At 45.3% G+C, this 25440-nt stretch overlaps 1 protein-coding gene across 1 annotated transcript; it reads right to left on the reverse strand.

The window, feature by feature from the left end:
- Positions 1-12491: 12491 nt before the first annotated feature.
- Positions 12492-14932, reverse strand: LOC123092688 (cell division cycle protein 48 homolog). The gene has a single exon (XM_044514513.1). The coding sequence runs from the start codon at positions 14859-14861 to the stop codon at positions 12492-12494; it is 2370 nt and encodes a 789-aa protein (XP_044370448.1). The 5' UTR covers positions 14862-14932.
- Between the last annotated feature and the right edge of the window lie 10508 nt (positions 14933-25440).

Raw genomic sequence — 25440 nt, forward strand, 5'->3', positions numbered from 1 at the left:
CACAATAACATTTAGGTCTCACACTTACTCATATCAATGGCATAGTCAGCTAGCGAGCAATAATAATAAATCTTAGATGACAACACTTTTTTAAAACAATCATGATATGATATAACAAGATGGTATCTCGCTAGCCCTTTCTGAGACCGCAAAACATAAATGTAGAGCACCCTTGAAGATCAAGGACTAACTAGACATTGTAATTCATGGTAAAAGAGATCCAGTCACAGTCATACTCAATATCAATTAATAGCAATGCATACAAATGACAGTGGTGCTCTCTAACTGGTGTTTTTTATAAGAGGATGATGAATCAACAATAAAAGTAAATAGATAGGCCCTTTGCAGAGGGAAGCAAGGATTTTTAGAGGTGTCAGATCTTGAGATTTTTGAAACAGATAAATATAATTTTGAGCGGTATGCTTTCATTGTCAATATAACAACCAAGAGATCTCGGTATATTCCATGTTGGATACATTATAGGCGGTTCCCAAATAGAATGGTAAATTTTTTACTACCCCTCCACCAACAAGCACATTCCACGGCTGGTCCGAAACAATAGATACCGTCCATACAAACAACAGCCATGGGGGAGTTTTGTTTGGAGTTATTTTGATTTGATTTGAGCATGGAACTAGCCATCCCGAATACCAGCCACTTTCTCGTGAATGACAAGTGAATCAACACTCATCGTGAGAAGAACCCACCTAGCATGGAAGATGCTGACAGCCCCCAGTCGCTACATGAGCAATTCGGGCATACAAAATAGATTATCATTTGAAGGTTTAGAGTTTGGCACATGCAAATTTACTTGGAACGACAGGTAAATACCGCATATAGGTAGGTACGGTGGACTCATATGAAACAACTTTGGTTTTATGGAAGTGGATGCACAAGAAGTATTCCCGCTTAGTACAAGTGAAGGCTAGCAAAAGATTGAGGAGCGACCAACTAGAGAGCGACAGTAAACATGCATTGAGATTAACCAACATTGAATGCAAGCATGAGTAGGATATAAATCACCATGAACACAAATATCATGGAGGCTGTGTTGATATTGTTTCAACTACATGCGTCAACATGTGCCAAGTCAAGCCACTCGAATCATTCAAAGGAGGATACCATCCTATCATACTACATCACAACCATTTTAAAAGCATGTTGGAATGCAAGGTAAACCATTATAAACTCCTAGCTAATTGAGCATGGCATGAGTAACTATACTCTCTAATTGTCATTGCAAACATGTTTCATTCATAATGGGCTGAATCAAGAACGATGAACTAATCATATTTACAAAAACAAGATAGGTCAAGTTCATACCAGCTTTTCCTCATCTCAATCATTTCATCATATATCGTCATTATTACCTTTCACTTGCATGACCGAACAGTGTGGATAATAATGATAGTGCACACGCATTGGACTAAGCTCTAATTTGCAAACATTTATTCAAAGGAGAAGACAAGGTAATATGGGCTCTTTGTTAGATCAACAATAATGCATATGAAAGCCACTCATCATTTTCATCATGGTCTTATCCACTCGACCCAAAGAAAGGAAAAACAATTTCAAAGAAACACACTGAAATATTTTTAGAGTTTTTGTTTTTCTGAAGAAAGAGAAATAAGAACGAGAAAAACTATTTACATGGGAAAGCTCCCAACAAGCAAAAGAAGAACGATTAATATTTTTGGGTTTTCATTTAATAGTACTACTAATTAAACATGGAAAGGAAACTAAAAGGAAGCTACAACTAATATTTTTGGATTTTCTCAAAGTTTTTGAAACACAGAAGAAGCAAGCGAGAAAAACAAAATAAACTATCATGGATAATGCAATGAAAAGTATGAACACTGACAACTAGAATGAGTGTGTGAACATGAATGTAATGTTGGTGAGAAATACGTACTCCCCCAAGCTTAGGCTTTTGACCTAAGTTGGTCTATGCCCATGGATCAAAGTAGCCCTCTCCGGAGTGCTGAGGAGGATCCTGGGGGTTCCACTGGTTAGCGAGCTCATGTGGCTCCCACTGATAAATAGACTCCTGATAAGGATCAGGTGATGGCTCTTTCTCAGGAACTGGGGATCACGTCCTCTCCTAGTATGCATAAATGTCCTCGGGAAGAATGAGGTATGTGCCTGAATGAATATTGAACAAAGAAGGTGCAGGCAAAGTAATAATCTGACAAGTTTTTTGGCTAAATACCAGGTTATAGATGAGTCTCTTATCCTTATCATCGCTAATAAATCATGTGCTACCATGTTGTTGTAATCTAAGTATAAAGTGGGTAACAGCATCTCCTCTTCCTCATCGTGCCTAATGGTATCTCAAAGTGTTTAGCAAGGCGGGAGGCATAGATACCTCCAAAGATAGGACCTCTCAAACGGTTTAAACTCAACCGTCGAAAGACCATAGCGCCCAAACTGAAAGTTCTATCACGAAGTAAAGCATGGCGCAAAATAGCAAGGTCAGGATCACTAAGGCCTCCACTCTCCCCATGACCAATTAAACATCTCCCAACAAATAATGAGTAATAGCGTAAAACAGGAAAATGTAAACTAGCCACTCTCACTTCCGACACCTTTCTCCTTTCCCCTACGGTAACTTCTTCAATAAAATCTTCCACATCCCTAGGACATGGTTCGTCGACGCTGCCCTCATAAGGTAATTTACAAACCTCACAATAGTCATAAAGTGTCATATCATTGTGCTCATCATATAAATAAAATTCTACCGTGGGTGGTGATCTCCTAGCATGAAAGTGAAAATTTTGCACGAAGGTATTAGTGAGTAGGAGGTATTGATCACACTTATCATGGAGGAAGTTGGTGATGCCTGCATTCTCAGCCAAATAATAGAAATCCTCATAAATTCTGGCCGCCCCCAAGAATGCATCACATGGCCGAACCTCTGCGGTGCGAGGAAGGTTGTACTTGGGCTTCTTCTCTTCATTTTCATTTTCTTTAGAACCCCGGCTTGAAGAGCCTCTCAACCATCTCTTCATCATTTCTTTTCTCTAAAAATTTCTGAGATTTTTAGTGACTTAAAATAAAAGTGAACCAAACTCAACAAGATTGATAGCAACTACTCCCACAAGCGTCTAGAGGCTAAATTATGCATCAAAACTACTTTGGACCATATAAATTTGACATGTAAGTTCAAGAATAAGGTCACCACAACAGAATTTTTTTGCAATAAATAAAGCACTAGAACAAAAACTAATTGGACCATTGGAGGAGTCACATACCGAAGAACAATCCCCCAAAACAGTTTTGCAAATGGAGCTTTGCACAAGGAGATAAAAAATAGCAGCAAGATGAGCAAGAACACGAGTTTGAGCAACGGGATGATTTTTTATGGAGGAAGACGGAGTGGATGGGTGTTGGAATAAGTGAGGGGGCCCACGTGGAATCCACAAGGCAGGGGGCGCGCCCAGGGGGTAGGGCGCGCCCTGCACCCTTGTGGCCCACTGGTGCAACCCCCTGGTGCATGTTCAGTGCCAGAAATTTTAAAATATTCTATAAAAATCATACTAAATTTTCAGGGCATTTGGAGAACTTTTATTTTTGGGACATTTTTTATTGCACGGATAATTCAGAAAACAGATGGATAATACTATTTTTGCTTTATTTATTCTAAATAACAGAAATTAAAAAGTGGGTACAGAAAATTGTGCTTCCTAAATTCATCCATCTCATGCTCATCAAGAGGAATGCATTAACAAGGTTGATCAAGTCTTATTAACAAACTTCTTCCAAATGACATGAAACCGAAGAACTTTCGAATAACACTAGGTTACCTCAAAGGGGATATGCATGTCCCCAACAATAAGAATATCATATTTCTTTTTGTCAGTAGGGAGAGGGAATTCAAAACCTCCAATAGTACTAGTTGAAATTTTTCCAATAGAATTGATACTACGAACTTGAGGTTGTTTGTTTGGAAAGTGTACCGTATGCTCATTACCATTAACATGAAAAGTGAAATTGCCTTTGTTGCAACCAATAACAGCCCCTACAGTATTCAGAAAGGGTCTACCAAGGATGATTGACATATTGTCGTCCTCGGGAATATCAAGAATAACAGAGTCCATTAAGATAGTAATGTTTGCAGCCACAACAGGCACATCCTCACAAATACCGATGGGTATATCAGTTGATTTATCAGCCATTTGCAAAGAGATTTCAGTAGGTGTCAACTTATTCTATTCAAGTCTGCGATATAAAGGGGAAGGCATAACACTAACACCGGCTCCAAGATCACATAAAGCAGTTTTAACATAGTTTCTTTTAATGGAGCATGGTATAGTTAGTACTCCTGGATCTCCAATTTTCTTTCGTATTCCACCCTTAAAAGTATAATTAGCAAGCATGGTGGAAATTTCAGCTTCTGGTATCTTTATTTTATTAGTAACAATATCTTTCATATACTTAGCATAAGGAGACATTTTTAGAATATCAGTCAAACGCATACGCAAAAAACAGGTCTAAGCATTTCAACAAAGCGCTCAAAATCCTCATCATCCTTTTTCTTGGACGGTTTAGGAGGAAAGGGCATGGGTTTCTGAACCTATGGTTCTCTTTCTCTACCATGCTTCCTAGCAATAAAGTCTCTCTTATCATAACGTGGATTCTTTGATTATGGGTTATCAAGATCAACAACAGATTCTACCTCCACATAATTATCATTACTAGGTTGAGCATCACCATGAACATCACCATTAACTTTAGCACTAGGTTCATGTTCATCACCAGATTGTGTCTCAGCATCAGAAATACAAATATCATTTTGGTTTCTCAGGTGTGTCTATAACAGGTTCACTAGAAGCATGCAAAGTCCTATTAGTTTTCCTTTTCTTTTTATTACTAGGACTAGGAGCATTAGTATTAAATCTTTGAGAATCTTGCTCAATTCTCTTAGGAAGGCCCTCGGGATACAAAGGTTCCTGGGTCATTTTACCACCTGTAGTCATAACCCTAACAGCATTATCATTGTTCTTACTATTAAACTCATTGATCAAATCATCATGTGCCTTAAGCACTTGTTCTACTTGAGTCTTAACCATGGAAGCATGCTTACTCATAATTTTCAGATCACTAACAGTTCTACTCATATAATCATCCAAGCAGTCAAGCATGTAAACATTACATTTCAATTGTCTACTAACATAAGCATTGAAGTTTTCTCGTTTAACAATAAATTTGTCAAACTCATCCAAGCATTCACTAGCAGACTTATTATGAGGAATATTACCTTCATCAAATCTATAGAGAGAATTTACCTCTACTACCTGTGTCGGGTTATCAAGACCATGTATTTCTTCAATAGGCGGTAAGTTCTTAACATCTTCTGCTTTAATACCCTTTTCTTTCATAGATTTCTTTGCCTCTTGCATATCTTCGGGACTGAGAAATAGAATACCTCTTTTCTTTGGAGTTGGCTTAGGAGTTGGTTCAGGAAGTGTCCAATTATTATCATTACTCAATATATTATTCAATAGCAATTCAGCTTACTCAATAGTTCATTCCCTAAAAACACAACCAGCACAACTATCTAGGTGGTCCCTAGAAGCATCGGTTAGTCCATTATAAAATATATCAAGTATTTTATTTTTCTTGAGAGGATGATCAGGCAAAGCATTAAGTAATTGGAGAAGCCTCCCCCAAGCTTGTGGGAGACTCTCTTCTTCAAATTGCACAAACTTAACTATTTCCTTTAAAGCAACTTGTTTCTTATGAGCAGGGAAATATTTTTCAGAGAAGTAGTAGATCATATCCTGGGGATTACGCACACAACCAGGAGCAAGAGAACTAAACCATAACTTAGCACCACCCTTTAACGAGAAAGGAAACAATTTAAGAATATAGTAATAGTGATTTTTTTCTCATGAGCAAATAGGGTGGCTATATCATTCAATTTAGTAAGATGTGCCACAACAGTTTCAGATTCATAACCATAGAAAGGATCAGATTCAACCAAAGTAATTAACTCAGGATCGATAGAGAATTCATAATCCTTATCAGTAACAAAGATAGGTGAAGTAGCAAACTTAGGATCATATTGCATTCTAGCATTCAAAGATTTCTCTTCCCACTTGCATAACAATTTCTTAAGATCATCTCTATCCTTACAAGGAAGAAAGTCCCTACCTACCTCTCCATCCATAACATAACCCTCAAGCATAACAGGCAATTCATATCTAGGAGAGCTAGGTCTAACAGGTGTTTCAAAGTTTTCAATTTCAATAATTGCATCAGTTTCAGAAATATCATCATCTTCAACATAATCAAAGGTTCTAACTCTAGCAAGATGTTCATCAAGTAATTCACCCAATGGCACAGTTTTATCAAGTAGAGTAGTTGCATCATAAGCATCATTCATAGCAGAAGTAGCATCATCAATAACATGCGACATACCAAAACCAATAGCAGGTGTATGTGTCGCAAGCTTACTCAAAATAGAAGGTGAATCAAGTGCAGAGCTAGATGGTAGTTCCTACCTCCCCTTGTAGTAGAGGGGAAAATCTTGGTTCTAGTATCTTTCAAATTCCTCATAGTGATCAACAGATATAAATCCCAAGTGGCTCAAAGAATAGAGCTATGCTCAATGGCAACGGCGCCAGAAAAAAGTCTTGATAACCCACAAGTATAGGGGATCGCAACAGTTTTCGAGGGTAGAGTATTCAACCCAAATTTATTGATTCGACACAAGGGGAGCCAAAGAATATTCTCAAGTATTAGCAGCTGAGTTGTCAATTCAACCACACCTGAAAGACTTAATATCTGCAGCAAAGTATTTAGTAGCAAAGTAGTATGGAAGTAATGGTAACAGTGGCAAAAGTAACAGTAGCAGTTTCGTAGCAATTGTAACAGTGGCAACGGCAAAGTAACGTAGCAAAGATCAATATGGGAAAAGCTCGTAGGCAATGGATCAATGATGGATAATTATGTCGGATGACATTCACATGCAACAGTTATAACCTAGAGTGACACAGAACTAGCTCCAAATTATCAATATAATGTAGGCATGTATTTCGTATATAGTCATATGTGCTTATGGAAAAGAACTTGCATGACATCTTTTGTCCTACCCTCCCATGGCAGCGGGGTCCTAATGGAAACTAAGGGATATTAAGGCCTCCTTTTAATAGAGAACCAGACCAAAGCATTAGCACTTAGTGAATACATGAACTCCTCAAACTACGGTAATCACCGGAAAGAATCCCAATTATTGTCACCTTGGGGTATGCGGATCATAACTCGTAATAGGTGTCTACAACTTGCAAGATAGGATCAAGAACACATATATATTCATGAAAACATAATAGGTTCAGATCTGAAATCATGGTACTCGGGCCCTGGTGACAAGCATTAAGCATAGCAAAGTCATAGCAACATCAATCTTAGAACATAGTAGATACTAGGGATCAAACCCTAACAAAACTAACTCGATTACATGATAAATCTCATCCAACGCATCACTGTCTAGCAAGCCTACGATGGAATTACCCATGCACGGTGGTGAGCATCATGAAATTGGTGATGGAGGAAGGTTGGTGATGATGATGGTGACGATTTCCCCTCTCCGGAGCCCGGAACGGACTCCAGATCTGGCCTCCTGATGAAGAACAGGAGGTGACGCGGCTCCGTATTGTAAAACACGATGAATCCTTCTCTCTGATTTTTTTCCTCCCGGAACGTGAATATATGGAGTTGGAGTTGAGGTCGGCGGAGGTCCAGGGGACCCACAAGGCAGGGAGGCGCGCCCTAGGGGGTGCCCTCCACCCTTGTGGACAGCCGGTGGGTCCCCTCTGGTTGATTCTTTCGGCAATATTTTTATTTATTCCAAAAATATTCTTCGTGAATTTCAGGTCATTCCGAGAACTTTTATTTCCGCACAAAATTAACACCAAGGCAATTCTGCTGAAAAAAATGTTAGTCCGGGTTAGTTCCATTCAAATAATGCAAATTAGAGTCCAAAACAAGGGCAAAAGAGTTTGGAAAAGTAGATACGATGGAGAGGTACCAGCTAGCACCCAAGACACATCAAGATTCACCAAGCCGTGTGCCGGCAACCCCGTCCCCTCTAGTTTATCCTCCGTCATAGTTTCTGTTATGCTTAGAGAAGCCCTGTGGAGATTGTTCTTCACCAACACCGTCACCACGCCTTCGTGTTGCCGGAACTCATCTACTACTTCGCCCGTCTTGCTGGATCAAGAAGGCGAGGACATCATCGAGCTGAACATGTGTTGAACGCTGAGGTGTCGTATGTTCGGTACTTGATCGGGATGGATCGTGAAGGTGTACGACTACATCAACCGCGTTGATAAATGCTTCCGCTTAGCGATCTTCAAGGGTATGAAGATGATCTCCCCTCTCGTAGCTATGCATCTCCATGGATAGATTTTGCGTGTGCATAGATTTTTTTTTTTGTTTTCCATGCAACGTTTCCCAATAGGAGCTGCGCCGGCGGGCACAAAAATGCGGTGGAGGGCTTGGCTAGTGGCAGGATTCGGCTACGGTGCACCTCCGGGCCCGTGGCTAGGGGCGTTCGGTCGTGGGCGTCGATTCGCGTCGAACCGCGATAGTGGTTAGGCCGGGGGTGGCCGAAAACAATGGGGGTGATCGGCAAGGGCGGCGGACGGAGTCGGGCCGGTGGCGATCGGCGCTACGGGGCACGGTTTCATGCGGGATCTAGCACGTTCAAACATGGTAACGAAGTCGCGTCAAATTGAGGTGGTGGCATCGCTGGAGTTGGCCGGAGCTGACGGCGGCGAGCGCAATGGTGGCGGTGGGTTCGGCCATGTTGTTGGGGGTGAACTACGGGCGCGGAGAGGGGCAAATGAGAGTGGGGAGACGGCGCGGGGCTCACCACGGTTCTGTAGGCGAGCAAAGTGGGCGCGAGGGAGGCTTGAGGTGGCCGGAATCCTCGACGACGTGCGGAGGCCCGAGGAGGAAGACGTTGGCGCTGCGGGCGCTCCGGTGGCTCCCGGCCCGCGTGCGTGGTCGGGGACGACGACCGAGGTGATGGACATGACGTCGCGGCTCGATGAGGCCTGTGGCCGCGGTGGGGCGAGGTGAGCGACGGTGTTAGCGCTCGGGCGAGGCAGATCCATGGAGGGGGAGAGGGAAGAGAGGGCGAGGGAGTGGGGAGAGCGAGCAAGGGCGAGTGGGAGAGAGGACCGAGGCGTCAGAGGGGACGGCGTCCTTATCCTCCCAACAAGGACGGCTAGGTGGTCGGGGGCGACCGCGGGCGCCCAGTCGGTCGAACATTGGAGGGGGGAAGACGACAGTGGGAGGTGCTAGGTCGGGCCTGTCCCTGTGGCCTTAGGCCTAGGGGCAGGGGTGCTTTTCCTTTTTTTCCTTTTTCTGTTTTTCTTTTATTTCTAAAATAAAAATACTTTTATAAATACAAGACTTGCTCCTAAATTAGTGTTATTAATTAAGTCACTGCCGCAAAAGGTTTGGCATTTAAATAAAATAGTTTAGAATTTTTATAATTTAAAAAGCATTTAAATTATTGTTTTGGCCCTGTTTAAATATTTTAGGGCATTTAAACGCTTTACAATACGTTGGTTTCTCCACCATAATTATTTATGGATTATTTTCCACACTATGAATATTTTAGTTTTCATGTTTGTGAAAATCTTTATTTCACTTATGATTTGAATTTGGATTCAAAGTGGAATGTGAAATGAGATATTGAGACAAGGATGATCAAGCACTGTTTAGCAAATGACTTAGCTTAATCATAGGGGTGTTACAGAGAGGGACTTAGATTCAGATAAGTAAAAACCTTGCACCTCTCCTTGTGTAGATTTAGATTGTTCTTTTTCAAAAGTCCTATAGATTGCATGACATTGTAATTAACCATTTCTATGTCCTTGAAAGAAAATCTGAAACTCGTGTTTTCAACCAACTTATTCTATGTTGTTCCTACATATATTTTTCTCCACTCCTTTTGCAGCTACATAGTTAGTAAGCGACAAAACAAACACCGAAAAAAGTGGAGCGCACATCCATAGCTCAAAAGACATCAGACAAAGACAAACACAACCCACAAGGCCCCGACTAATGCCCAAAAGGGGAAAATACAATATTCGACAAGGGGGGCCTGAATAGGCTAAAGCCCACATGCATGACATCTGCTGACTGAGACTTGATTAAACCTGACTGTACTGAGTCCTAGCCACATCCATATTTTTATGCCATGTAGACTACCCACAAGCTTTTTTGGACTTTGTTTTTTTAATCTAATCTAGCAACCTACAAGGCTCAATTTCAAAGTTGGTTGCCACACATTTGTGGGCTGTCCTTAAGCTTAATGACTTATGGTCATCTCCCGTGGTGTATAGGATTTTCCTTAATGGTGTGGATTATGGGGGCATGGTTCTAGGCGCACCTGCAAACGCATATAGTTCTAAAAAATCTATTACAAATCATACATTTGTGAAACTTTTTTTCTGGCGAACATGGTTGAGTGTTCTACTCATGCATGAAGTTTCATGAAGAAATGGCTTTGGTGTTCTTCTAGGCAAAAGAATATAAAGTTGCAACTTTCAAAAAACTAGAGGAATAATTTTTATATATAACCAATTTTGTTTTCTCTCGCACAAAAAAATGGAAAGTCATTTATTCACGAAACTTTACACGTGGGTATGACACTAGACCATATCAGTTACAAAAAACTTTTACAATTGTTTAACTCTTTTTTGCTATTTTTAAATATATTTTAATGTGGGTATGCATAGACCCAGGTTCCATTGGATAGTTTTGCTGCCCTTAGGGGTACTTTCTTGCTTAGAGCATCTCCAACAGCGTGCAAAATGACCGTCGTGCCGCAAATTTGGCCTTTTTAGCACGCGCAAGCGGTAGAGTGGCTCCGGCGGACGCGCAATAAGCGCGCGCGGCGTATAGAGTTAGACGCGCGGTTCGAATCGCCATCGCACGCTGTGTATTTGGTGCGCCCACTTCCGCGCGCGGCACACTCGAGCGCTCGCGCCGTACTCTCTTCGTCGCGCCACCTTGCCCCGCACGCGCCGTCGCCGGCGAACTGTCCCGATGGACGTCCGTGCCGGCACCCCCCTCACCTCTTCCTACAGCCGCGACCACTCCGCCGCCGCCGCCGCAAACCCTAGAGCGGGGAGCTTTGGCTTCGCCCCCGCCGAAGTTCCTCCGAGCACTGGCATCGTGCGCGGCCTCTTCATGCCGCCGCGGATGACCTGGTGGCGGGTGGCGTCACGCCGGCGCCCGCCGTACCATGTGCCCCCCTTTCGAAGCTCCCAAATGCGGCGGGGCTGAAGAATGCTTCACGTGATGAGGATGCGGCGCGCAACAATGAAGAGGAGGAGGAAGAATCATCTTCGGAGGAGTCGGATGAATCGGAGGAAGATGAGGATGAAGACGAGGACGAGGCTTGATTGTTGTGCCTTTCGTTTGTGTCATAAACTTGGTTTGCATTTTGAACTTGGTTGAATGATGTTGTGGGCATGAATTTGAACTTGTAGGCATGAACTTTTGGTCATCAACTTGTTTGTGATTTAAATTATATGCCATGTCTTTGTTTTGTGATGTGTGAAATTTATTTTGTGTCCAAAATGACATTGCGCCAGCTGCTCGCGCGCGCTGCATTCGCTGTATTTTAGCACGGCTGCTGGAGCCAGCGCTGTGCGCCACATCAAACCTGACGATGGGCGTGCCGCAAACCAGTTTTAAGCGCGCCGCGCGTTGCGCAGCTGTTGGAGACAACCTTTTTTGCACATTGTGGATATACACTAGCAAAGAACTTTGTGCAACTAAGACTTTTGGGATCCACAAGCACTGCAAGAAATAATTTCCTTCATTCTTTAAAATTCAATAAGAAAAGTTATCATGCAATTGTTTCGTGGCCGTTATATTAATCAGAAATTAATAAGGCCACTCTTTTCCTTGACTTATCTGTTCTAGACTGTCTATACTCAATTAAGTAAAATATTCTTTTAGAGGAAAAAGTAAAATATTCAAGCGTATAAGTGTCAGAGAAACGAAAATAACAGAGGATCTTTCAAATCTTGTGCAGGAGCAGATGGGCGGTTCAGTTAACAGGAAAATAAGACGAAATCATGTACGCTTTCTTTGCCACAAGAAGGAGATTCTAATTTCACGAACTGTATTTATATGATGTAAGTTCCTAGTTCTTACAAACGAAAATTATATACGTGAATGAAGGGAATCAACAATATAAAGTGATCAACAAAGAGGAAGCAGAATAAAAACAGAGTCTATAATAGTGTTCTAGTACTTTTCTACGTATTAATATTCAGTTAACGCTTAGGCTAGTTTTGAGAGTCTAGGAAAGCATAACAAGGAGCTTATTATTTCTATGATGTATGTAAATTCTTACAAACGAAAATTATATATACATGTAAAGAGTGATGGACGAGAGGAAACAGAACAAAAACATAGCCTATAATATTTTGGCACTTCATTCTCTAACAATGGTTACTAGATCACTTGTACAGATCATCTTCATCCTCATCAGCTGTCGCGGTGGTGTCGGCAGCAGCTTCTGCTGCCTGTGGCTGCGCCGGGAAGCGGAACTCCGTACCGAACCCCCTAGACTGCTGCAGCGTCTGCGCGAAGGCTTGGTACTTTCTGATGTCGGTGTCGCTCACGCTCCTTCTCGCGTACTTCATCGACTGCTCGAAGTGAGCCGCCTTTATCTCAGCCACCTCGTCCTCTTCCTGCCCGTTGTCCACCTCCATGGTGTCTTTCCCCATCCTCTGCCTCTCCATGTCCTTTTCAATGTCTTCTCTGATCGCGTACTTGCATGCCTTCTGGCAGATTTCCGTGATGTCGGCACCGCTAAAGCCGGCGGTGAACCTTGCGAGAGCACCGAGGTCGACGTCCTTGGCCACGGGAGACTTCCTGAGGCAGGCCTTGAAGATCTGGTGCCGCGAGGCCTCGTCCGGCAAGGGGATGTAGATGAGCTGGTCCAGGCGGCCAGGACGGAGTAATGCCGAGTCAATAATGTCCGGCCTATTGGTGGCGCCGATGATGAAGACCGTCTTCTTGGCGTTCATGCCGTCCATCTCGGTGAGTAGCTGGTTCAGGACCCTGTCCGCCGCACCACCGGCGTCGCCCACTCTGCCGCCCCTTTGGGTTGCGATGGAGTCAAGCTCGTCAAAGAACAGCACGCACGGCGCAGACTGACGCGCCTTGTCAAAGATCTCGCGCACGTTGGCCTCGCTCTCACCGAACCACATGGTGAGCAGCTCTGGCCCTTTGATGCTGATGAAGTTGGCCTGGCACTCGTTGGCGATCGCCTTCGCCAGCAAGGTCTTGCCGCATCCTGGTGGCCCGTAGAAGAGGACGCCCTTGGACGGCGACATGCCGAACTTCTCGAATTTCTCTGGGTGCTCAACTGGGTACTGGACGGTCTCTTGCAGCTCCCTCTTGACGCCGTCGAGGCCGCCGATATCGTTCCAGCTGACGTTGGGCACCTCCACGACGGTCTCACGTAGCGGGGACGGGTTCGTGCCGACGAGAGCCGTCTTAAGGTGGTCATTGGTGACGGCCATGGAGTTCAAGATCTCGGCGTCGATGGTGTCGTCCTCTAAGTCGATCACGTCCATCTTCTCCCTGATGCACTGCAGCGCCGCCTCGGTGCAGAGCGCGGCCAAGTCGGTGCCGACGTAGCCGTGCGTATCCTTGGCAACCACCTCCAGGTTGACGTCCTCGTCCAGCTTCATGTTTTTGGTGTGGATGCGAAGCACTTCGAGACGCCCGACCTCGTCCGGCACGCCAATGTCGATCTCGCGATCGAACCTCCCGAAGCGCCTCAAGGCAGGGTCGATGCTATTGGGGCGATTCGTGGCGCCCATGACGATGACATGCGCGCGGGCCTTCATGCCATCCATCAGTGTCAGCAGCTGGGAGACGATGCGCCTCTCGACCTCGCCGTGAGTCTTCTCCCTGTTCGGAGCAATGGAGTCGATCTCGTCGATGAATATGATGGAGGGTGCGTTCTTCTTGGCTTCTTCGAAGGCCTTCCTCAGGTTGCTCTCGCTCTCTCCGGCCATCTTGGACATTATCTCTGGGCCGTTGATGAGGAAGAAGAAGGCCCCGGTCTCGTTGGCGACCGCGCGGGCGATCAGCGTCTTGCCCGACCCGGGAGGGCCGTAGAGGAGGATGCCCTTGGGAGGCTTGACGCCAATGCTCTTGAAGATCTGCGGATGCCTGAGCGGCAGCTCGACGAGCTCCCTGATCAGAGTGAGCGGTTTCCCCATGCCACCCACGTCGTCGTAGCCGACGCCGTCGAGCCTCTCCTCGTCCTCCCGCTTGACCGGCTCGCCCTCGCAGAATATCTTCGTGTCGGGCGCCACGACGCAGTAGTCCACCGCGGGGTCGATCTCCATGACCTTGAACTCGACGCTCCGCATGCCGCCACGCACGAGGAAGAGGTCACCCTTGTGGACCGGGCGGTAGGCGTCCACGAAGTAGGGCTTGAGGTAGGCGTCGAAGAGGTTCCCCGCGATGCCCTCGACGGTATCGTCCAAGGGGAGGATGTGCACGCGTCTGCCGAACTTGGCGTCGTGGCACAGGTGCACCGACACGACGTCGGCGATGCACACTCGCAGGTTGGAGCGGGCCACCTTGTTGATCCTGAGCTTGTGCCTCTCGCAGGTGTCGTCGGGCAGTGCCATGCAGACCGTGTTGTGGCGGCGCTTGCCCTTGAGCAGCACGATGTCGCCTTTGAATATGGAGAGCTTCTCCATGGTGGCGGGGTGGAGGGTGCACACAGAGTTGTCGTCGTTGGTGGTGGCCTCCTCCACCACCAGCCGGTTCGCCGCCTTCTTCGACGCCGCCACGCTCGCCATCGCGTTCAACTCTCTTTGGTCGATTCGCTGCGTCTCTCGTGGATTACTACTCTCGTTGGATGTCGAGGGCTTCGTGTTGTGGTGAAGAGGGTACCTGGGGGTCAGCCCCCCTTTTGAAGGCCCGGCCTGAAGAAATCGACTCGGGTTGGAAGGCCCGTACGTTCCGAGTCGAGATCGTTCGCCTCATACTCGTCCACGGACGTGCACGTGAGCGGCAGGGGTTTGCTCCATGGACACCGGTGAGCGCTGTGAGGAGGGAGGCGTGCTGTCCTACAACGGCAGGAGGTAGGAGAAAGGGTGGTACGGGGAGGAGGTCGGAAGAGCTCTCCCGCCGGGCTCGCCATCAGCCTTCACCCGTTGGGCTCATCCCCGGCGGCGACCGGAGCTTCTTCTTTTCTTTTCCCTCTGCCAAATTGATGCGAGCTCCATCCCCGCCTCAGTCCAGGATGGTGGCCACTGCAGCGTACGGGCGGAGGCGCCAGCGACCTCAGGCACCCGTCACTCGGCGGTGACAGAGACAGACGCTTATTCTTCCTCTCCCGCCGTCAACATTACGTGTGCTCATGTCCTTCATGTTCTCTCCCAATCTGTCTGTCTTTATTTTTCTGCCTAAATGCTACGGTAATTCACTTCTGAGCCCAGTCTCAGCTGCACCCCCCCCCTTATGAAAAAAATCAAAACAAATACTAGAAAAATTCAAAAAAATCAGTTTTTTTGTATGTGGTAGATAATTTGATGCGTGAGGTACGCTTCAATTTTCAAACCATTTGGACATATGAGCAGCTCTCAGCAAAAAAGACAAACTTGGGGTCTGTAAAAATGCTTACTGTTTATGCATTGTACTGACCTGATTTGTCTTTTTTGCTGAGAGCTTCTCAGTAGTTCAAATGAGCTAAAAATTTGAGAGGACCTCACGTGATAAATTGTCTACCATGGAAAAAAGACTGGAATTTTTTAAAAAAAAATTAAATTTTTTATGATTTTTTTCTGGACCGGTGCAGATGAGCCTGGGCGCCGAAAAAGCTATCTATATTTATGTGTTGTGGCAGTGGGAAGGTGAAGCCTGTCCGAGGGGTGAGATAGATGAAAGATGTTACTGAAGTGGTTCCCGATCGGTTATCCCTCTTTTGATCCCCATTTCCGATTTCATTTCGCGCAGTTTGTGTTTGTTATACTCTTTTTTCTTCTTCTAAAGAAGTGTCTCATGTCAATACTGGATGAATGCTAAAAACTAAGAGCAACTCCAACGGGCCAATCCAAACGGACATCGTTTTTGTCCGTTTTTCGTCCGTTTGGATTGGCCAGACGGACATGCGCGTCCGTATGGGTCGGCTTGGCCGTCCAACAGGAGGCGATCCAAATGTGCTGACATGCAAAAAAAATGGTCACACGAAATAAACTTAAAATAGACATAATTAAACATAAGTGGCCGGTCAAACGCCGGCCAAAGTCCACTTAAACATAATTAAACATTAATTAAAACATTAAAAAAGTCTGCGCCCGCCTTCTGCCGCCTCGCACGCTGCCCTAGATGTCATCGGCCTTGCCCTTGCCCTTGGCGTTGACGCCGTCGTCGCCATCGGCGGTGAGGTCGATGAAGACGAGCAGGGCCTGCCTACCTGAACGCCGCCTGGTACGCTGCCAGGGCAGCCTCCTCCGGCGTCTGCTGGGACGGCGGCATTGCGGCTAGCCGCGCGTGCTCCTCCTCCTCCTCCTCGAGCTGGAGCGCCTCCGCATCGCGCTGGAGCATGGCCTCGTAGCGCATCTGCTGCTCGCCGTCGGCCTGCTCCTGGCGAAGCCAGTGCGCCTTCCAGCGCTCGAGGTGGGCGGCCTCCTGCTCTGGCGTCGCGGCGAAGTGGACGGGGGGCGCGCTCACCCACTCGCGGTACTGGCCTGTCCATGAGTAGGCCTCCTCCGGCCAAGTGGGTGGAGGCGGGGAGCGCTTCCGCATCGGCTTTGGCTCCGGCTTGGGCTGGATGGGCGGCGACGGTGGCGGTGGCGGCATGAACAGCGGGGAGTGGACGGAGTCCCCCGCCGCCGACAGGGCGAGGGCTTGCTCCAGCCCATCCCAGGGCGCGTCCTCCTCGAGGCGGCTAGCCTCCAGCCCCTGATGCAGGGCCTCCTCGAGGGCGGCCTGGTACTCCGCCTCTGCCTCCTCATCCTCCGGCTGTACCTGCGGGGGCGGCGGTGGGAACGGCGATGGGACGGCGTCGACACCCGAGCGTCGTTGCTCCTCGTGTTCGAGGGCGAACCAAGCCTCCCAATTAGGAGAGTCGGCGGCGTACTTGGACAGCCGACGCAGCTCCGGCCTGAGCTGCGCGCGGCACCGGCGCACCTCGTCGTCTTGCGCCCAATGGCTCCGCGGAACCGCCGGCACCAGGATCCGCTGGGGATCCAAGTGCCAATGGTGCGGCAGCTTCACGTCGGGGTAGGGGAGGGGCTGCCTGTACTCCCAGTGTTGAGGAACATAGTAATTTCAAAAAATTTCCTACGTACACGCAAGATCATGGTGATGGCATAGCAACGAGAGGGGAGAGTGTTGTCCACATACCCTCGTAGACCGTAAGCGGAAGCGTTATGACAACGCGGTTGATATAGTCGTACGTCTTCACGATCCGACCGATCCAAGTACCGAACGTACGGCACCTCCAAGTTCAGCACATGTTCAGCTCGATGACGATCCCCGGACTCCGATCCAGCAAAGTGTCGGGGATGAGTTCCGTCAGCACGACAGCGTGGTGACGATGATGATGCTCTACCGGCGCAGGGCTTCGCCTAAACTCCGCGACGATATAACCGAGGTGGAATATGGTGGAGGGGGGCACCGCACACGGCTAAGGAACGATCCGTAGATCAACTTGTGTGTCATGGGGTGCCCCCTGCCCCCGTATATAAAGGAGCAAGGGAGGAGGAGGCCGGCCCTAGGAGGAGGGCGCGCCAAGGGGAGTCCTACTCCCACCGGGAATAGGACTCCTTCTTTCCTAGTCCAACTAGGAGAAGGGGGAAAGGAGGGAAGTGGAGAAGGAAGGGAGAGGGGGGCCGCGCCCCAAACCCTTTGTCCAATTCGGACTGGGCTTGGGAGGGGCGCGCGCCACCTCCTGGCTCCTTCCCACTAAGGTCCATTAAGGCCCAATACTCTTCCCCGTACTCCCGTAACTCCCCGGTACTATGAAAAATACCTGAATCACTCAGAACCTTTTCGAACTCCGAATATAGTCGTCCAATATATCGCTCTTTACGTCTCTACCATTTCGAGACTCTTCGTCATGTCCCCGATCTCATCCGGGACTCCGAACTCCTTCAGTACATCAAAACTCATAAACTCATAATATAACTGTCATTAAAACCTTAAGCGTGCGAACCCTACGGGTTCGAGAACTATGTAGACATGACCTAGAACTATTCTCGGTCAATAACCAATAGCGGAACCTGGATGCTCATATTGGTTCCTACATATTCTACGAAGATCTTTATCGGTCAAACCGCATAACAACATACTTTGTTCCCTTTGTCATCGGTATGTTACTTGCCCGAGATTTGATCGTCGGTATCCAATACCTAGTTCAATCTCGTTACCGGCAAGTCTCTTTACTCGTTACGTAATGCATCATTCTGTAACTAACTCATTAGCTACATTGCTTGCAAGGCTTATAGTGATGTGCATTACCGAGAGGGCCCAGAGATACCTCTCCGACAATCGGAGTGACAAAACCTAATCTCGAAATACGCCAACCCAACATGTACCTTCGGAGACACCTGTAGTACTCCTTTATAATCACCCAGTTACGTTGTGACGTTTGGTAGTACCCAAAGTGTTCCTCCGGTAAACGGGAGTTGCATAATCTCATAGTTACAGGAACATGTATAAGTCATGAAGAAAGCAATAGCAATATACTAAACGATCAAGTGCTAGGCTAACGGAATGGGTCAAGTCAATCACATCATTCTCCTAATGATGTGATCCCGTTAATAAAATGACAACTCATGTCTATGGTTAGGAAACTTAACCATCTTTGATTAACGAGCTAGTCAAGTAGAGGCATACTAGTGACACTATGTTTGTCTATGTATTCACACATGTATTATGTTTTCGGATAATACAATTCTAGCATGAATAATAAACATTTATCATGAAATAAGAAAATAAATAATAACTTTATTATTGCCTCTAGAGCATATTTCCTTCAGTCTCCCACTTGCACTAGAGTCAATAATCTAGTTCACATCACCATGTGATTTAACACCAATATTCATATCTGTATATGATTAACACCCATAGTTCACATTGCCATGTGACCAACACCCAAAGGCTTTACTAGAGTCAATAATCTAGTTCACATCGCTATGTGATTAACACCCAAAGAGTACTAAGGTGTGATCATGTTTTGCTCGTGAGAGAAGCTTAGTCAACGGGCCTGTCACATTCAGAGCCGTATGTATTTTGCAAATATTCTATGTCTACAATGCTCTGCATGGAGCTACTCTAGCTGATTGCTCCCACTTTCAATATGTATCCAGATCGATACTTAGAGTCATCTGGATCAGTGCCAAAACTTGTATTGACGTAATCCTTTACGACGAACCTTTTGTCACCTCCATAATCGAGAAACATATCCTTATTCCACTAAGGATAATTTTGACCAATGTCCAGTGATCTACTCCTAGATCGCTATTGTACTCCCTTGCCAAATAAAGAGCAAGGTATACAATAGGTCTGGTACATAGCATAGCTTACCTTATAGAACCTATGACTGAGGCATAGGGAATGACTTTTCATTCTCTTTCTATTTTCTGCCATGGTCGGGTCTTGAGTCTTACTCAACTTCACATCTTTGCATCACAGGCAAGAACTCCTTCTTTGACTGTTCTATTTTGAACTATTTCAAAATTTTATCAAGGTATGTACTCATTAAAAAATCTTATCAAGCGTCTTGATCTATCTATATAGATCTTGACGCTCAATGTGTAAGCAGCTTCACCGAGGTCTTTCATTAAAAAACTTTTATTCAAGTATCCCTTTATGCTATCCAGAAATTCTATATCATTTCTGATCAACAATATGTCATCTACATATAGTATCAGAAATGCTACAGATCTCCCACTCACTTTCTTGTAAATACAGGCTTCACCGCAAGTCTGTATAATACTATATGCTTTGATCAACTTATCAAAGCGTATATTCCAACTCTGAGATGCTTGCACCAGTTCATAGATGGATCGCTGGAGCTTGCACAATTTGTTAGCACCTTTAGGATTGACAAAACCTTCTGGTTGCATCATATACAACTCTTCTTTAAGAAAACCATTAAGGAATACAGTTTTGTTTATCCATTTGCCAGATTTCATAAAATGCGGCAATTGCTAACATGATTCAGACAGACTTAAGCATAGATACGAGTGAAAAAATCTCATCGTAGTCAACACCTTGAACTTGTCGAAAACCTTTTACGACAATTCTAGCTTTGTAGATAGTAACACTATCAGCGTCCGTCTTCCTCTTGAAGATCCATTTAATCTCAATGTCTCGCCGATCATTGGGCAAGTCAATCAAAGTCCATACTTTGTTTTCATACATGGATCTTATCTCAGATCTCATGGCCTCAAGCCATTTTGCGGAATCTGGGCTCATCATCGCTTCCTCATAGTTCGTAGGTTCATCATGGTCTAGTAACATGACTTCCAGAATAGGATTACCGTACCACTCTGGTGCGGATCTTACTCTGGAAGACCTACGAGGTTTGGTAGCAACTTGATTTGAAGTTTCATGATCATCATCATTAACTTCCTCACTAATTGGTGTAGGAATCACTGGAACTGATTTCTGTGATGAACTACTTTCCAATAAGGGAGAAGGTACAATTACCTCATCAAGTTCTACTTTCCTCCCACTCACTTCTTTCGAGAGAAACTCCTTCTCTAGAAAGGATCCATTCTTAGCAACCAATGTTTTGCCTTCGGATCTGTGATAGAAGGTGTACCCAACAATTTCCTTTGGGTATTCTATGAAGACGCACTTCTCCGATTTGGGTTCGAGCTTATCAGGTTGAAACTTTTTCACATAAGCATCGCAGCCCCAAACTTTTAAGAAACGACAATTTTGGTTTCTTACCAAACCACAGTTCATAAGGCGTCGTCTCAACGGATTTTGATGGTGCCCTATTTAAAGTGAATGCAACTGTCTCTAATGCATAACCCCAAAACGATAGTGGTAAACCGATAAGAGACATCATAGATCGCACCATATCTAGTAAAGTACGATTACGATGTTTGGACACACCATAATGTTGTGGTGTTCCAGGTGGCGTGAGCTGTGAAACTATTCCACATTGTTTTAATTGAAGACCAAACTCGTAACTCAAATATTCATCTCCACGATCAGATCGCGGAAACTTTATTTTCTTGTTACGATGATTTTCCACTTCACTCTGAAATTCTTTGAACCTTTCAACTATTTCAGACTTATGTTTCATCAAGTAGACATACCCATATCTGCTCAAATCATTTGTGAAGGTCAGAAAATAACGATACCCGCCACGAGCCTTGATACTCATTGGTCTACATACATCAGTATGTATTATTTCCAACAAGTTTGTTGCTCGTTCCATTGTTCCGAAGAACGGAGTTTTAGTCATCTCGCCCAAAGGCACGGTTCGCAAGCATCAAATGATTCATAACCAAGTGATTCCGAAAATCCATCTTTATGGAGTTTCTTCATGCGCTTTACACCGATATGACCCAAACGGTGGTGCCACAAATAAGTTGCACTATCATTATTAACTTTGCATCTTTTGGCATCAATATTATGAATATGTGTATCACTACGATCGAGATCCAACAAACTATTTTCATTGGGTGTATGACCATTGAAGGTTTTATTCATGTAAACAGAACAACAATTATTCTCTGACTTTAAATGAATAACCGTATCGCAATAAACATGATCAAATCATATTCATGCTCAACGCAAACGCCAAATAACATTTATTTAGGTTCTACACAAATCTCAAAAGTGTAGGGAGAGTGTGATGATGATCATATCAATCTTGGAACTACTTCCAACACTCATCGTCACTTCCCCTTCAACTAGTCTTAGTTTATTCTGTAACTCCTGTTTCGAGTTACTAACCTTAGCAACTGAACAAGTATCAAATACTCAGGGGCTACTATAAACACTAGTAAGGCACACATCAATAACCTGTATATCAAATATACCTTGTTCACTTTGCCATCCTTCTTATCCACCAAATATTCAGGGCATTTCCGCTTCCAGTGACCACTTTCTTTGCAGTGTAAGCACTCAGTTTCACGCTTTGGTCTAGCTTTGGTCTTCTTCACGGGAGTGAAAACTTGCTTGTCATTCTACTTGAAGTTCCCTTTCTTTCCCTTTGCCCTTCTCTTGAAACTAGTGGTCTTGTCAATCATCAACACTTTGATGTTTTTCTTTGATTTCTACCTTCACCGATTTTTGCATCACGAAGAGCTTGGGAATTGTTTTCATCATCCCTTGCATATTATAGTTCATCACGAAGTTCTACTAACTTGGTGGTGGTGACTAGAGAATTCTGTCAATCACTATCTTATCTGGAAGATTAACTCCCACTTGATTCAAGCGATTGTAGTACCCAGACAATCTGAGCACATGCTCACTAGTTGAGCGATTCTCCTCCATCTTTTAGCTATAGAACTTGTTGGAGACTTCATATCTCTCAACTCAGGTATTTGCTTGAAATATTAACTTCAACTCCTGGAACATCTCATATGGTCCATGACATTCAAAACGTCTTTGAAGTCCCGATTCTAAGCCATAAAGCATGGTGCACAAAACTATTAAGTAGTCATCATATTGAGCTATCCAAACGTTCATAATGTCTGCATCTACTCCTGCAATAGGTCTGTCACCTAGCGGGGCATTAAGGACATAATTCTTCTGTGCAGCAATGAGGACAAACCTCATATCACGGATCCAATCCGTATCATTGCTACTAACATCTTTCAACATAATTTTCTCTAGGAACATATCAAAAATAAACATAGGAAAGCAACAACGCAAGCTATTGATCTACAACATAATTTGCAAAATACTACCAGGACTAAGTTCATGATAAATTAAAGTTCAATTAATCATATTACTTAAGAACTCCCACTTAGACAGACATCTCTCGAGTCATCTAAGTGATCACGTGATCCAAATCAACTAAACCATAACCGATCATCACGTGAGATGGAGTAGTTTTCAATGGTGAACATCACTATGTTGATCATATCTACTATATGATTCACGCTCGACCTTTCGGTCTCCGTGTTCCGAGGCCATATCTGCATATGCTAGGCTCGTCAAGTTTAACCTGAGTATTCTGCGTGTGCAAAACTGGCTTGCGCCCGTTGTAGATGGACGTAGAGCTTATCACACCCGATCATCACGTGGTGTCTGGGCACGACAAACTTTGGCAACGGTGCATACTCAGGGAGAACACTTCTTGATAATTTTTAGTGAGAGATCATCTTAAAATGCTACCGTCAATCAAAGCAAGATAAGATGCATAAAGGATAAACATCACATGCAATCAATATAAGTGATATGATATGGCCATCATCATCTTGTGCTTGTGATCTCCATCTCCGAAGCACCGTCGTGATCACCATCGTCACCGGCACGGCACCTTGATCTCCATCGTAGCATCGTTGTCGTTTACGCCATCTATTGCTTCTACGACTATCGCTACCGCTTAGTGATAAAGTAAAGCAATTACAGGGCGTTTGCATTTCATACAATAAAGCGACAACCATATGGCTCCTGCCAGTTGCCGATAACTTCGGTTACAAAACATGATCATCTCATACAATAAAATATAGCATCACGTCTTGACCATATCACATCACAACATGCCCTGCAAAAACAAGTTAGACGTCCTCTACTTTGTTGTTGCAAGTTTTACGTGGCTGCTACGGGCTTAGCAAGAACCGTTCTTACCTACGCATCAAAACCACAACGATAGTTCGTCAAGTTAGTGCTGTTCTAACCTTCGCAAGGACCGGGCGTAACCACACTCGATTCAGCTAAAGTGAGAGAGACAGACACCCGCCAGCCACCTTTAAGCACAAGTGCTCGTAACGGTGAAACCAGTCTCGCGTAAGCGTACGCGTAATGTCGGTCCGGGCCGCTTCATCTCACAATACCGCCGAACCAAAGTATGACATGCTAGTAAGCAGTATGACTTGTATCGCCCACAACTCACTTGTGTTCTACTCGTGCATATGACATCTACGCATAAAACCTGGCTCGGATGCCACTGTTGGGGAACGTAGTAATTTCAAAAAAATACCTACGTACACGCATGATCATGGTGATGGCATAGCAACGAGAGGGGAGAGTGTTGTCCACGTACCCTCGTAGACCGTAAGCGGAAGCGTTATGACAACGCGGTTGATGTAGTCGTACGTCTTCACGATCCGACCGATCCAAGTACCGAACGTACGGCACCTTCGAGTTCAGCACACGTTCAGCTCGATGACGATCCCCGGACTCCGATCCAGCAAAGTGTCGGGGATGAGTTCCATCAGCACGACGGCGTGGTGACGATGATGATGCTCTACCGGCACAGGGCTTCGCCTAAACTCCGCGACGATATAACCGAGATGGAATATGGTGGAGGGGGGCACCGCACATGGCTAAGAAACGATCCGTAGATCAACTTGTGTGTCATGGGGTGCCCCCCCTGCCCCCGTATATAAAGGAGCAAGGGAGGAGGAGGCCGGCCCTAGGAGGAGGGTGCGCCAAGGGGAGTCCTACTCCCACCGGGAGTAGGACTCCTTCTTTCCTAGTCAAACTAGGAGAAGGGGGGAAAGGAAGGAAGTGGAGAAGGAAGGGAGAGGGGGGCCGCGCCCCAAACGCTTTGTCCAATTCAGACTGGGCTTGGGAGGGGCGCGCGCCACCCCCTGGCTCCTTCCCACTAAGGCCCATTAAGGCCCAATACTCTTCCCCGTACTCCCGTAACTCCCCGGTACTATGAAAAATACCCGAATCACTCGGAACCTTTCCGAACTCCGAATATAGTCGTCCAATATATCGCTCTTTACGTCTCGACCATTTCGAGACTCTTCGTCATGTCCCCGATCTCATCTGGGACTCCGAACTCCTTCGGTACATCAAAACTCATAAACTCATAATATAACTGTCATCGAAACCTTAAGCGTGCGGACCCTATGGGTTCAAGAACTATCTAGACATGACCTAGAACTATTCTCGGTCAATAACCAATAGCGGAACCTGGATGCTCATATTGGTTCCTACATATTCTATGAAGATCTTTATCGGTCAAACCGCATAACAACATACTTTGTTCCCTTTGTCATCGGTATGTTACTTGCCCGAGATTTGATCGTCGGTATCCAATACCTAGTTCAATCTCGTTACCGGCAAGTCTCTTTACTCGTTATGTAATGCATCATTCCGTAACTAACTCATTAGCTACATTGCTTGCAAGGCTTATAGTGATGTACATTACCGAGAGGGCCCAGAGATACCTCTCCGACAATCGGAGTGACAAAACATAATCTCGAAATACGCCAACTCAACATG

Source organism: Triticum aestivum, chromosome 1B, assembly GCF_018294505.1.
Source record: "Triticum aestivum cultivar Chinese Spring chromosome 1B, IWGSC CS RefSeq v2.1, whole genome shotgun sequence".
Classification (NCBI taxonomy): Eukaryota; Viridiplantae; Streptophyta; class Magnoliopsida; order Poales; family Poaceae; genus Triticum; species Triticum aestivum.

What these genes read in the sequence shown, in the direction of transcription:
- LOC123092688 (XM_044514513.1), bottom strand. Translation starts at nt 14,861, where the DNA reads ATGGCGAGCGTGGCGGCGTCGAAGAAGGCGGCGAACCGGCTGGTGGTG.